Source organism: Diceros bicornis, chromosome 26, assembly GCF_020826845.1.
Source record: "Diceros bicornis minor isolate mBicDic1 chromosome 26, mDicBic1.mat.cur, whole genome shotgun sequence".
In the NCBI taxonomy this organism is placed as follows: Eukaryota; Metazoa; Chordata; class Mammalia; order Perissodactyla; family Rhinocerotidae; genus Diceros; species Diceros bicornis.
In genome coordinates, this window is record NC_080765.1 from 43704373 (window position 1) to 43719260 (window position 14888).

Sequence of the window (14888 nt, forward strand, 5' to 3'; positions counted from 1 at the left end):
CCTCCCCTGTGAAAGGCCTGCTGGCAGAGGGACAGGCTGGGAGCCCCTCATGGTGGCATCTTAGGAGAATGACTCAGCCTCAGTTACCACCACCGATTGTTACCCAACCACTGAGATTAATTGTTCTGACGAAGTTGCCAACGAGATATAAATCACTCTGCCTCCTGTGGGTGGTGAACACCTTGCTGCTTCATCCCGTCTCCCGGATGCCTCCCTGTCACTTTGTTTGTGGATCGGTATTGACGTCCCTCTTGTTCTGAGGAGGTGGCTCTGGAGCCTAGGGGCTTGGGTTCAAATCCTAGCACTACCACTTTTTAGCTGTGTGACCTTGGCCAGGTTCTGAACCCTTCTGAGCCTCACTTATCTTCCTCTGGAAAATGGGGAGATAGGAATTGTTGATGTGCTATAAAACGTCTTCTCAATTCAACACCTAAGTATTGAGCCCCAAGCCTGTGCGAGGCCTGGAAATAAGGGCTACAGAAGAGCCCCCAGAAGACGAGTGAGTCCTTATGGTCCAAAAGTTTGTAGCCTAACAGGCAGGATTAAGAAAAGTGCCCAGTGACTATAAGGGTGCCTTTCTCCTGGACTGTGAGACTTCAACACGTGATGCCTGAAAGGCTGAGCGGGCGACAGGCACCTGGTAGGGGCTCTCTATGTTTGGTTGTTCGTATTCAGCGGTCATCTCCTGAGTCCCTACTGGGTGTGCCTCTGGGTCAGGGCTGGGACAGATGTCCGGGAGTGAGGACCCTTCGCTCCCTCTGCCAGGCAGTAGCTAAAGGAGGTGGAGGCCAGGGCCACCCAGCACCCAAGGCGAGCCTCCCCCAGGGCTGGAGGTCCCTGGGGAGCCACGCTGGCCCGGGAGGCCAGCAGGACCCAGAAGAGGATGGCGGAGGCCAGCAGGAGGCCAGCCCCTTCTCTGGGTTCCGGGAGGGGCGAGGCTGATTCCCGGAGAGGTGTGCACTCCTTGCATTCCGGACATTCCTTCCGAGGCTGATGCCTCCCATTCCCCTGTGTGCACCTAGTGAGACAGAATTAACCCTAAAAGGGAGGAGCCGTAGACGTGATCAAGGGCCAGAACATGGGGACTGACTCAGGCCTGGAAGGCAAGTGGCCCTGGCCAGGGAGGGAGCGCCATCCCCACCAGACATGCCCCGCGCCCGCCAGTTCCCATCTCTACACAGGAAGAGAGAGCAAGAGGGGCTGTGACCGACGTGGGATAGAACAGTTCTGGGCAGACAGGGACAGCGGGGCGGGGGCTTATGGCAGGCCTCTCTGTGGCCTCTGGGGTGTGATCTGTTCCCCGGAGTGGGGGATCAGGACAGAGGCCGTCCTCCCAGCCTGAGGGAGGGACAGCTGGGGAGCCAGCCCAGTGTCCCGGGCTCTGCCCTGTGGCCTGTGGGCAAGGGTGCCACAGCGCTGGGGGCCTGGGGAAGGGTGTCAGCCTGGGGTCTGTGTGCCCTGGCACTCCACACCCAGACACCAGGCTCGGTTGGGTGCAGCTAGGAGCTCTGGTTTGTTTGGAAGTCAGGCAGCCAGGGACCCGTAGACAAGACTGGCCTTGGGGCAGGTGTCGGGCCCAGCTGTGTGGGTCTGGTGGCAGACGGAGTGATCACTTATTAAGTGTCTGAGCAGGGCAAAGAGATGCTCTGAGCATCCATTGGCTTTGTTAGGGCAGAACTGATGGGCTGCAGCCACTGCGGGCTTAGAGCGAAGTGGTCCAGAGGCCATAGAATCCCCTAGAACTGACCATCCCGTTTGGTAACCACTAGCCACCTGAGAGGTACTTAGAACAAACTGAGATGAGCTGCAAGTAAAAACCGTAGTATGAAAAAAAGAACGTCAAGTATCTCATGAAGAATGGTGTTCTATTGACTACCTGTCAAAATAACATTGTGGAAATATTAGGTTAAAGGAAACATCATCTAAAAATTAAGTTCACCTGTTTCAACGTTCTTCATGTGACTACTAGAAAAATTTAAACTACAGATGTGGCTCGCAGTCTATTTCTGTTGGACAGCAGTGGCCTTGAACGCATGAGAGCATTTGGGAGCCCCGGCAAGTTTGAGGCCAGACAGTGGCGAGCGTTGCAGCTGGTTGCAGCGTTGAAAGCTCTCTCTGACAAACGTGCAGAAGCTGGCGAGAGTCGGGGTGCGGGGAGTGGTATGGGGTGGCTGTTGCACTGGGCCAGGTGGGAGGCGGTGACCTTGATCAGGGTGGAGACCATAGGGGCAGAGGGAGGATGGAGGCCCCGGAGATCTGTTCCCAGGAGGAACTGGGGAGGGAGAGGCGGGGATCTGGGTGGTTCTCAGCGTTCTGCATGAACAACCGGGTAGGCAAGTCCTCCCCACCCTCCCTTCTGTGGTTTCTGTCCTGCAGACAGAAAGTTCTCTGGGGAGAGTTCTCAGAGCAGCAGAAACCCTGGGGGAAACACCCCATACCCCTCAAATCCCCAATCCTACTGACCCCATCCTTAGCCCAAACCCAAGATAGTTCAGCCGGACCAGTCCCAGGATCTGTGTCCCCCATGAAGCTTCACTGCCCGTCAACGTGCCCCAGCCTCCCCTGCAGCGTTGGAGGAGACGTTTCCAAATATTGAGGTTACATGTGAATTCCCCATGCCCAGCGAGGTGACCTCGCAGGCAGAACAGGAACACATCTGGGCTGGTCCGAGGATCAGTGTGAATGGCAGGGGCGGCCCGGGTCTTTTTTTAGCTCCCCGGTGCAGCGGGTTCTGACGGCGGGCCTCTCGACTGCTGGCTTTTATCAGCTCCTTAAAAGGAGCCCAGGTCCCCGGATAGTGGCCCCGGGTGAAAGCAGAGCCTGGGCTCCCGGCTGAGGAGCACTCATATCCTCTCTCTCAGTTAACCCCCACCCTGCGGTGCACGTGCCGCGACAACCCCATTGACAGATGGGGAGACTGAGGCTCAGAGAGGCTAAGTCGTTTACAGCTAATAAGGACTAAGCCAGGATTCAAATCCAGGCTGTCTGGGTGCTTAACCACTAGGCCATACTGCCCCTCGAGCTGCGGAAAAGGGCAAAGGGTGCCCCCACAAAGCTAAAACAAGGAAGAGATGACTAGCAGGGTGAGGGGCGAGGGTCTCCTAAGACATCTGTGTTCTCTTTCTTTGCCCGTGTGGATTATCTGTGGTGTCCAGATGACCTGGGGTGCCACCTGTGTCCCCGCTTCTCTGGTCGGCATCCCTGCTGACCAGACCGTGGGCTGTCCTGGGCCATGCCCCGGTGTCACGCAGCTCTGGGCTCCAGGCCCAGCTCCCCACTGGGCAGCTGACCGCTTTGGCTGTGCGTGGCCACCTATAAGGCAGCCGGGCTGTGGTCACTGAGTTTCTAAGTGCTGGGGACAGAGCGCAGGTACGTGATGCCACTTGAGGCTCCCGGGCCCTCTCCTTGCAGTTCCAAAGCTCTGAGTACAGCCCGGGACACAATCAGGCGCCTGTTCCAGGCTGGCGCCTGCGGGCTCAGACCCAGAAACCCCGCTTGTCCCTGAGTGTGTCCTCAGACCCAACCCTGGGCTCTGAGGTGGCGCCGGGCAGCCCCCCCCGGCCTACACCCTGTTTGCCCCTCCTTGCGCCAGAAGTCTCGTACACACACCAGGCCACGTAACCGGGCTCCTTGGGCCTTGGACGGGACTCGGGCGCTCCTGGACCCGAGCCAGACTCCCGCTTCCTCAGCCCTAGAGAAGAGAACAAGGGCCGATTCTCTGGAGAAACAGCCCCAATCTGCTGGGCGTGACCCCCACCTGGCTTGTGAAACCTGCATAGCAGCTCTGACCGCAGCCTGGGCTGGGCGGAGGGGGCCATTTCTGGGGACAGCTGAGTCCTGGGTCCCCGTCGGCTTTTACTGGGTGGGGTCTCGGGCCACGGCACCCCACCTCCTCCCTGCCTGTCTGCAGGTGGGCATCCTGGACGCCCAACACCCAGAAGCATCCGCTCCTAGAGAGGTTTGCCGGAAAACCCAGAAATCTAGAAGGAAGCTTTTTTTAAAAAAACTGAACTATAAACTTTTTTCTAATTCCCAGTTTTTCTCCTGGGGTCCCTTTTCTGTTCCAGGGTCCCACGTTGCATTTAGTTATCACATCTTCTCAGTCCCCTCCAGTCCGACTGTTCCTCATTCTTGTCTCTCGTGACCCTGACACTTTTGAGGAGGTCGGGTCGGGAGTTCTGTAGGCCGCCCCTTCATTCGGATTTGTCTGCTGGCTTCTGGCCATGAGATGGACGGAGGCGATGCATTATTGGGAAGGATTCTGCAGAAGTGATGTTGTGTCCTCCCCGGTGCCGGGTGTCGGGAGTTCCAGCATGTTGACGGGCCTCCTCCCCGGGATGTCAACCTTGTCGTCCTCGCCACTGTGACGTGACTGTTGTTAGACAGAACCTATTTTACAGGACCAAGAGCCACTGGCAGGCGGGGGTCCCCAGGAGAGAAAGGGGGGCCACGGGAAGAACCCCCTGCACAGTTCAGAGAGCAACCTAAGGCCTTAGTTTTGTTGTGAGTGGCAGCCCCTCGGGGAGTAAGAGCACAGTGAGTACGTGGTGCGTGAATGAAGGGTCCTTCTCACCATTTTGGAGCCCCCACAGTGTGCTAGGTGACTTGCGGTCCTTCATTGAACGGATACTTGCTGAGTGCCTCCTGGATGCCAGGTGCTGTTTTAGGTGCTGGTGAAACCAGTGACACCCCCTCGGGGGCTTAAATGCTCTCTTATCTGCTTTGGGGCCCCCAGAGGCTGCTTTGAACCTCCAGCTCAGTCCTCGTCCCCCAAAATGGTCTTTGAAGCTCAGTCCAGGTGTTTCCAGAAGTGGCCCTGACCCTCCCCGCCTACCTCACTTAACTAGGTGGGGTGTACTACTCCCATTTTACAGATGGTGAAACCGAGGCTCAGAAATACACAGTAGCTCCTCTGAGGTTACAGCGCTGGTCAGTGAGCCAGGACTGGAACCCTGGCCGGCTCTGGACCCCGGCTGCCTCCCGCGTGATCTGGGGTGGATGCCTCTGCTTCCGAGGGCCCCAGTTTGCTCCTCTGTGTAATGAGCAGGTGGGGCTGGATGGCTTCCGAGGCACCTTCTAGTGCCACGGCCGATCCCCTCAGCACCCGTGTCCACGTTCAACTTCCCAGTAAATGGAGGGAGGGCTGGGCGTGTCCCCCTCTCAGCGTGTCACTCAGATCTGCTTCCCTTCCCTTCTCCCTTCCAGTCTCTGGGGTGGGAGCGCCTCGGATTTTCCGTCTCCTTGGGTGGGACAGGACTGGGAGGAGGGTGAAGGTAGGGCTGTATCTCAGCCCCCATCAGCCAGGCTGACGGCCACGTCTGGCTGCCCTGGTGTGGCTTATTAGTGAGATGAAAAGCTGCACCGGCCCGGCCAGTTCCCAGCCCTCTTGGGACCTGCGCCCCCTCCCTGCGGTTCCCGACCCACCCACATTCCTGCACTCCTGGCGTGGGGCTCCGCAGCTCTCCCCGGGGGGCCAGCTGGACGGCGGGAGGAATGCAGGACCCTCTGGGGCCTCTCCTCTGGGACCCCAAACCCAAAAGGCGGAAGTGCTGGGACCGTGCTCCCGAGGCCTGGATTGGAATCCCAGCTCTGCCCTGCTTTCTGGCAGCGGGACTGTGGTGGAGTTATCTAATTGCTCCGTGCCTCAGTTTCCCCATTGTAAAATGGGAGAACAGTGTTTCTTCAGGGGGTGGTGGGATTAAATGAGCCAACCTATATGTGACTTGCTTAGCACAGGCCGGGCCCACGGTCAACCCTCTGTGAGTGTTACCCAGCATCTTCCTGGCAGCTGGGCATAACCCGGAGCTGGCCCAGCCTCCATGGAAACAGGATAAAGGGCGGGACTGACTCCAAGGGGTGAGGAAGAAGAAACAAGCCCCTCTCACTCGCAAATGGCACTTGCCAGTGTTTTCAGTAACAGCTTTGTTGAGATCTAACTCACTCACCAGGCAGTTCCCTCATTTAAAGTGTATAATCCAACGGTTTTTAGAATATTCACAGAATTATACAACCATCGCTGTAATCAAATTTTAGAACATTTTCATCACCTGGAAAAGAAACCCTGCACCCATCAGCAGTCACTCCCCATCCCTCCCCCCACAGCCCCTGGACCACTTGTCTGCTTTCTGCTTCTGTGGATTGGCCTGTTCTGGACATTTCGTAGATATGGAATCATACAATTCGTGCCCTCTTGTTCTGGCTTCTTTCACTGAGCGTCGTGTTTCAGGGTTTCTCCATGAAGCAGGTCTCGGGACAGAATTGTATTCCATCGTGTGGATGGGCCATGTTTTGTTTATTCATCAGTTGATGGACATTGGGGTTGTTTCCACTTTTTGTGTGGACCTGTGTTTTCACATCTCTTGGGTGGGCATCAAGGAGTAGAATTGCTGGGTTATATGCAACTTTAGGTTGAACTTTTTGAGGAACTTGTAGACCGTTTTCCAAAGCAGCCACACCATTTCACATCCCCATCAGCAGTGCGTGAGTGTTCTGATTTCTCCACATCCTTGTCAACACTTGTTATTGTCTTTTTGATTATTGCCATCCTAGTGAGTGAGAAGGGGTGTCCCACTGTGGCCTGGGGCACTTGGCATTTTAAGTTAATCTGTTAAGTGCCTGTGATGTGCTGGGAGCCCCGCAGGACTGTCGCCTGGGGTTGTTAATGGGCTGGACTCCTGGGCCTGCCTGGAGTGGAATTCTAGCTCTGACATTTAATTACTGTGTGACTTTCGGAAAGTTACTGAACCTCTCTGGTCCTCAGTTTCGACATCTGTAAAGTGGGGATGATAATATGATCACCCACCGGCCAACACCTACCTCGCAGGGTTATAGTGAAGATTAAGGAAGAAGTGAGTGGGGAGGCTGGCATGTGGAAAGTAAATGAGCTCATACTGTTAAGTGATGGTGGTTGTTGCTGGATGCTGGCTCCTGTGGTTTTCGCAGCACCCCTATGAGTAGCTGTTAGCCCAGCGTTTGACCATGTCGCCTGGAGCAAGACTGCCCGAGGCGATGGCTCCCCATCTACAAGCTGTGTGACCCTGGGCCAGTGCCTTGACATCTCTGAGCCTTGGTTTCCTCATCTGTAGAGGAGCCCACAAACCTCCCCCGGGGACTTAGGGTGAGGATGCTGCTGAGGTGGAGCCTGTGAACGTGTCTGATTTCTGGTGTAGCGTGTGCAGTAAGTGTCCGATTGCCATGATGCCTTTGCGGTCATCCCCAGTCGACAGGTGGAGAAACTGAGGCACCTCAAGGGTAAGGTGCTTGCCTGAGATGGTCCAAGCAGTAAACGGCCCAACAGGACCTGAAACCCACGCCAGTCTGACTGTGACTCCCGCTGAGCCCACCTCTGTTCTCCACCAGGAGTGCCAGGTCCCTGGGGCTGGCTGTCCCCCACCCCCTGTCCCCTTCCGGTGCTGGGCTTCGGCTGGAGTAATGGGCCGGCCAGGGTGGGGTCCAGAAGGCGCTTGCACCTGCCGCAACCAGTGAAGGGGCTGGTTTGGGAGCTGGCCCCATGCGCTGAGGTGGAGCTGGGCGGGCCCGAGAGGGATGGAGGCCCCCGCCCCCGCCCCCGCCTAACCCACACTGCAGGTTCCTGACGGAGGCCTGAGCCGTCATGGGTTAAATATTTGTGTTGAGACTTGCCGTGTCTGGGTGCAGCAGGCCAGCCGAGGGTCAGGGGCTGGGGTGGGGCTCAGGGGCCCGGAGGTGTTTACGTTCCCCGTGCTGTCCACCCAGCCAAGGGGCAGGGGCAGTGGGGGTAGGGGCAGTGGGGGATGGGGGCAGTGGGCATGGCGGGAGTGGGGGGTGGCAGCAGTGGGGGCAGGAGCAGTGGGGGTGGAGCAAGGGGTGGGCCCGTGTCGCGACAGCCCAGCCCTTACCCTCCTTACCCGGTTCCTCCATCCACAGTGCTCCTTTCCGAGCCTTCCTGGCCGCTCCACTGAACACCAGCTGTCTCCACTGCAGGACTTCTCAGAGCCTTTACTGGCTCCTGAGCTTATTAAGGGGTTAGGTTTTCCTAACTGCCTTGACTGGCGGAGCCTTCACCCCGGGAGTGACTTACGGGACCGGGGTTACTGGGACCCCACTTTGGGAAAGGCTTCCTCCTAGGTTGACTTTGTGGAGGGTGCCAGCTGGGTCTTTCTCCCCAAGAGCCGCCCCCTCGCCCGGTTCCTGTGTGTCCAGGCCTGGCACAGAGCAGGCCCTCAGGCAGGTTTGGGACACGGACGGACAGACTCCAGCTTCTGTTTGCTGTGCCCGTTCCCGCCCCCGCCCCCCCGACACCAGCAAGCAGCAGCCACAGCATTGGACCCCAGACTCTGGAGAGAACCAGGTCCCTGGGGAACCTGGGAAAACGGCAGCAATGATGATGCCGCTGCCTGGGCCCAGCTCTGGAGATGCGCGTTCAGAGGGCCTGGGTTAGTGCCTGGGGATCGGAATGTTTCGTGCCCCAGGAGCTGGGCCCCAGGCCTTGAGTGGAGGAACTCCACTCTGAAGAGCTGGCGGCCCCTTCTGTCTTGAGGGTCCCTTGACCCCCCCCCCCAAGGGACACACCCAGGACCTGCCTCTTTCATGGCCTCTCCTTATTGGAGCCTTTTACCCATGAACCCCAAACTCCTCCTCGTCCTTCAGACCCAGCCGCCACCACCTCCTCCAGGAAGGCTTCTCTGACCACCCCTGTCTCCACCCAGCCAGTTAGCAGCCTCCTCTCGGCAACCCCAGCCCCCATGCCGGCCTGTCTCACGACTGTTTCTGTAAATGCTGAGTTCCTCCTGGTCTAGGGGATGAACTCTCAGATGGTGAGGCTGCGTCTGTGTGCAGTGCTGGGCCTTACACACAGTGGGTGCTTAGTGAGTGCAGGTGGAATGAAACTCCTGGGTGCTTAGCTGCTCAGGCCCCACTGTGATTGGTACAAAAGGGTCTTCGATGGAGGTTGAGGAACTGGGCACTAATCTTCTCAACCATTGCTGACTGACTGTACGACATTGACTAAGTTGCTTTCCCTCTCTGGTCTTTGTTTAAAGAAAACAACAACAAAGGCAGGCTGGGCAACAGTCAGTGAGTCTCGTTAATAACTATAATCACAAACTTTTGTGAGATTTACTGTGTCCCTGGCTCTTTGCCCGCATAACCTCACTTCCATTCCTAACACCCACCGGGAAAGGTACAGTTACTCCAGGGGCTGTTCCGTTGGTCTCAACGTGTGCAGGCGGCCGAGTATCCAGCTAGAACCTCATGCCATTGTTTGATTTCCATGGAATTTATTTTGGTGGTTACTTCCATTTATGGTAAGGGCTTCTGGTTTTCTGTTTACAGTGGGGAGAGGAAGTTCCCTTTTTAAGTGAATTTATTTAAATATAAAGAGTGAGTAGATTGAAAGAAAAGTATCAGGTATTTGACAGAAAGGGTGCTTGCACAAAAGCTTGTACCCAAATGTTCATAGCAGCGTGATCCGTAATGGCCAAAAGGTGGAAACAACCCAGATGTCCATCAACAGATGACCAAATAAACACAATGTGAAATATCCACACAATGGAATATTATTCAGTCATAAAAAGGAACGAAGCGCTGACACATGCTACAACATGCATGAGCCTCGAAAATACTTTGTTAATTGAAAGAAGCCAGACACAAAAGGCCACATAGTGTGTGATTCCATTTCTATGAAACATCCAGAATAGGCAAATCCATGGAGATAGAAAGTAGATGAGTGGTTGCCAGGGCTGGGGGGATGGAGGAAGGGGGAGTGACTGCTGATGGATATGGGGTTTCTTTGTGGGGAGATGAAAACGTTCTGGAATCAGAGAGTGATGATGGTTGTATAACCTTGTGAATATACTAAAAACCACTGGATTATACACTTTAAAAGGGTGAATTTTATGGTATGTGAATTATATCTCAATAAAAAATATGGGAAAAAAAGAATAAAAGTGCTCTGCCAACAGGGCAGAATAGCAGCATTAGAGAGATGACCAGAGTGGGGGCTAGTTACCCCCAGGCGCTGCCTCATCTCTGTGGCGTTGTTAATTGAAAGAAGCCAGATGTCCCCCAGGGGACATCCAAGCTCCATCTGTGGCTCACTGTGCAGCTCCTGCTCAGAGCCGGGGCTGGGGACAGCCTGGGAGGCCGGGGCGCTGGTGGGGGGTGGGGACACGGCCCCTGCCCTCCAGGCCCTCACCCACCCCCGCCCCTGTCTTCTGCCTGCAGCATCTCTAACAAGGAGCTGTCGGAGCTGATCGAGCAGCTGCAGAAGAATGCCGACCAGGTGGAGAAGAACATCGTGGACACGGAGGCCAAGATGCAGAGTGTGAGTGCCCCCACTTCCCACCCGGCTGCCCCCCATCCCCCCAGCCCCGTACAGGACCAGGGTCTTGTCTGAACCAGTGGTGATTCTGCCCCCCGTGTGGCCACATCTGGAGACATTTTTGGCCGTCACAAGTGGGAGTGTGGTTGACGAGCATCTAGTGGGTGGAGGCCGGGGGTGCTGCTCAACATCCTGCAGTGCACAGGACGGCCCTGCACCCAGAATGATCCGGCCCGGATGTCAGCAGTGTGGAGGTGGAGGAACCTCGTTGTTGCTGTTAGTACCAGCCCCCACCCCGGGTACCAAGTTCCCGCAGCTTGTGGGCCCCGTCTGGAGAAGAACCCCAGCCTCAGGAGCCAGGCCCTGGTTAGGGTCCCAGCTCTGCCATTTTCTCTGTGACCTTGGGCGAGTCACCTTACCTCTCTGTGCACGTGATTCCGTCTGCAAGGGTGGCAGCGGTCGCCCCCATCTGCGGGCTGCTGCAGAGAGTCAGGGAGATTATGCAGGTGCGAGCGGGGCTCCATGTGATCGTCAGTGTCACCGTTCTTACCTCTCGTTCTTACCTCTCGTGTCACCGCTGTCCCAGCAGTCACTGACTAGCCAGTCACAGCGCTGGCCCCAGAGATGGCGTTGCCAGACTTAGCAAATAAAAATAAAGGATCTCCAGTTAAATTTGAATTTCCAAACACAAATTTTTTTTGTATAAGTATGAGCCATGTCCTATTTGGGCTATACCTGTTCTGCAGAATCATCCGTTGTTTACGTGAATTTGTGAAATTCACGTTTCACCGGGGGTCTGTATTTCATCTGCATGCCCACCCAGCGGGTGACTAAGAGGTGGGTCCAGAGGAGGGGGGACTGAGGGTGGACAGGTCACGAGGGAGTTCAAAGTCTGGGCGGCCCCAGTGCTGTCCCCAAGTCCACCCATGGCTGCCCCTCCCTCTGATCACCCAGCTGTCCACCCACCCGAGGGCCAGTCGGCGGACGGGGGTGAGGAGTGGGGGCAGGAAAGGCGAGTGGCGGGTTTTGTCCCCTCACTCCCGCTCCCTCCCTGCCCTCACCAGTCCTCAGCTGCCCCTCCTCTCCCCTCCCCTCCCCGCCTGCCCGCCCTCCCCCAGCGCCTCCTGTGATGTTTTTGCTCCCCTCTCCTGGCCCCTGTGGTGGTGTTTTCTTTCCTAAATGAAAACAGCTTTTTGGGGTGTGTCCTTTTTTCCTCCTAATAAAAGTAATATGTGTTTGTTAAAAACATTTCAGGACTGATAAACAAGTATAATGAAGCAAAGTAAGATCAGGAATAATTCCACCACCAGAGAGATCTGTCAGCTATTAACCTTGTGGCGTGTCTGTCTGACCTTTTGTCGTGTGTGTGTGTGTGTGTGTGTGTGTGTGTGTGTGTGTGTGTGTGTGAGAAGAAGGTCTAGCTCTCTCATTTTATTTGCTTAATGACTCACAGTAATGAGGATGCATTGGGGAGATAATTTTGAACTGTTTTCTAACTTCGGATGAGAAAACGTGAAAAAAGAACCTGTGCTTTGAAGGCCGCATGGTCTAATCTTTTTCTTTCTTTTCTCTTCCTTCCTTTCTTTTTTCAGAAGACATCATTATTAATTTTATTATCCAAAAGTTCTCTTGAATTTTCCTATTTTTTCAATTGAAGTGTGAGTCACCTAACATAAAATTGACCATTTCAAGGGTACTGTTCGGTGGCATCTAGTACATCTGCAGTGTTGTGCAGCCATCACCTCTGTCTGGTTCCGAGGCATGTCCGTCACCCTGAAGGGAAACCCCGCACCCCTCAGCGGTCACTCCCATTCCCCGTTCCCCCAGCCCCTGGCAGCCACTCATCTGCTTTCTGTCTCTCTGGATTTACTTATTCTGAATATTTCATATAAACAGAATCATACAATATGTGACCTGTTGTGTCTATATAAATTTTTAAACGTGCAGAAAAGTTGAAAGAGTTGCATGGAGAACGTCCGCGTCCCCACCGTCCAGATCCTACCAGTCACTCTGCCACATTTGCTGTCACCCGTCTGTCCATCAGCATGTGTGATTTATTAGATAAGTCAGTCCCTATGATTTCTTTTTACTTTAAAAAGCCTTTCTATGAGCTACAACGCATATAAGGCATATGGAAGGCGTCCAGATTTTGAGAGATCGCCCCCGTGAATGTTGCGTCGTGTAACCGCTGCTCAGGTCAAGATAGAGAACGCTTCTCGGAAGCTCGCCCATGACCTTCCCAATCGGGCTCCCCCAGAGGTCACCACTGTGCTGACCTGTCTCACCCTCCATCAGTCTTGCCTGACTTTGAACTCGTGAACACCTGCACGGCCTCTCTCAGCTGGATGTTCTCTTCCTCATCTCAGCTAGTGTGTTTTCAGAGGGCTTGGAGTCCCACACAGCACCCGCGTGAATTAGGTAATGATTAATGTACTTCCCCCTTTTGCAAAATTAACCTTTGACACTATAAGCCCAAAGAGCTGCAGGTCAGCTGGTGATGATGGAGTGGGTAAAATTCCACCCAAGCCAAGAACCGTAACATTTTGTTGTAATGTTTTTAACTGGCCAGACCCACCCAGGGCAGGGAGGTGGCCCAGCTCCATGGCCCCTGGCCTGGGGGGCCCGCCCCACTCGCCCCTCCCCCCTCCCCGAGTTGGCCGCAGAAGGCGGACTGGACACCTTTGCTTCCTCCGAGCGGAAGTCCAGTCTACTCGGTACCAGGCAGACTTCACCTCCGTCTACTGCTTTTTCCTTTTGCCGTTTCTTCCTTCCTTTCCTCTTCCTTTTTAGCCGCTTTATCGAGGCGTATTTTACATATCATAAAATGCTCCCACTTCAAGTGAACGATTCGGTGATTTTTAGTAACTTCACGGGTGGCGCAGCATTTCCGTCAGTTGGTTCAGCACGTTCTCATCCCTGGGGAAGGCCTCTCGTGCCCATGGACCGTTAATTCTGTCGCCACCGCGGCTGCAGGCACCCTCGCATCTACTCTCTGTCTGTGGGTGAGCCGACTCGGACGGGTCACATAAACGGAATCCTACCCTTTGTGTCTGGCTTTTCTCACTTCGCATGGTTTTCAGGGCTCGTTCATGACGGTGTCAGCGGTCCCATCTCTTCACTGCTGAGTGAGACTCAGCTCACGGCGATGCCTCTTCTGGGGGTGTTTTTCTTACTCCCATTGCAGAGCTGGGGACACAGACCCAGCAGGGGGAGGGGACTGGCCTCCTCTAGGCACCCCGTGTTCCCCCCGTTTATCCTAGATAGTCACTGACTCGTCATCGCCTCCCCCGCTGGCCTGGGGTCCCCAGGGCCTGGCACAGTGCAGGGCGTGGCTTCTGGAATGTTGACGAAGTGAATTAACAGGCTGTGGTTAGAAACCCACTGTCCTCACCCCAGTTCAGTGCTCTTCCCCAAACAAGCGGAGACCCCGGACTCATCAGCGACTATCGATTGTACCTCCCCAGTATCCACCCACTCTGTCCATTCTCGCCATTTCCACTGGCACCACCCCAGCCGGGGCCACCCTCAGCTCTCACCTGGGTGCTGTCGCATCTGCTGACTGCCCTCCCAGCTCATCCCCTCTCCCTGCAGAGCCCCAGGAGGCATTGCCTCTAAGGATAGGTGGGGCTATGTCGCTTCCTGCGCCCCGCAGCCCACAAGTCCTTCCTCCTCTGGTCCAGCCCTGCCTGCCTCTCCCACTTCCTCCCCCATCCCTCCTTTCAACCTTGGTGGCTTCAATCATGGCTTGCCCTTTCCTGCCTCAGGGCCTTTGCATATGCTGTTCCCTCTGTTTAGGACAGTCTTCCCTTTTGTCCTTCATTCTAGCTTGTGTCACGGCCTTGGAGGGGCCTCACTGACCACCGGAGCTAAAGCAGTTCCCCTTCGTTCCACCGTAGGTGTGTGTCCTTGGTAAACACAGACTCGTACGAACTTGCAGTCGCCTTTGTGAGGTTCATCTGTTGACTTGCCTGGGCTGGGGCAGGGCCGTGTCTCTTCGTTCACAGCTGAGTCCCAGAGCCCCCCACAAGTAGGCACTGAGAGCCCAGAGGAGAGGCTAGGTGGTGCCGGGGGGCCCCTCGCTAGCCCCTCTCCTCCCGCCCCCTCCCATCCCCGCAGTGACCACTGAGTCCCCGCCCTGTGCCCCCTCCCGTGACTCTCGCAGGACCTGGCCCGGCTGCAGGAGGGCAGGCAGCCCGAGCACCAGGACGTGGCCCTGCAGAAGGTGTCGGACTCGGAGAAGCTGCTGTACGTGCTGGAGGCGGACGCGGCCATCGCCAAGCACATGAGGCACCCCCAGGGGGACATGATCACCGAGGAGTAGGTCCCCTCTGCTTCGGGCCCCGGGTAGCTGCTCTGGGTCAGGGCAGGAGGGCTGCGGCCTGCTCGGCACTCAGGAGTTGAAGTCAGGGTTTGCTGAGGGCCAGCTAGATGCCAGGCGTGTGCCAAGTGCTTTACCTTATCCTCATGACGACCCGTTCTACAGTGGGGGAAACTGAGGCTTAGAGCACCACGACTGTTCTGGTCATTGTGTGACTGCAGCTCCCTGCCTACCATGCTGTCTGACCTCCAGGCTTGTGAGCACACTCTC

The 14888-nt window shown here is 55.9% G+C and overlaps 1 protein-coding gene across 1 annotated transcript in view; it reads left to right on the top strand.

Annotated features, from left to right (window-relative positions):
• The window catches only part of PPL (periplakin), a 42715-nt gene that overhangs the window by 9238 nt on the left and 18589 nt on the right, over positions 1 to 14888 (top strand). The window contains 2 exon segments of the mRNA XM_058570113.1: positions 10204 to 10303; positions 14463 to 14617. Coding sequence (XP_058426096.1) covers positions 10204 to 10303; positions 14463 to 14617 — 255 coding nt within the window.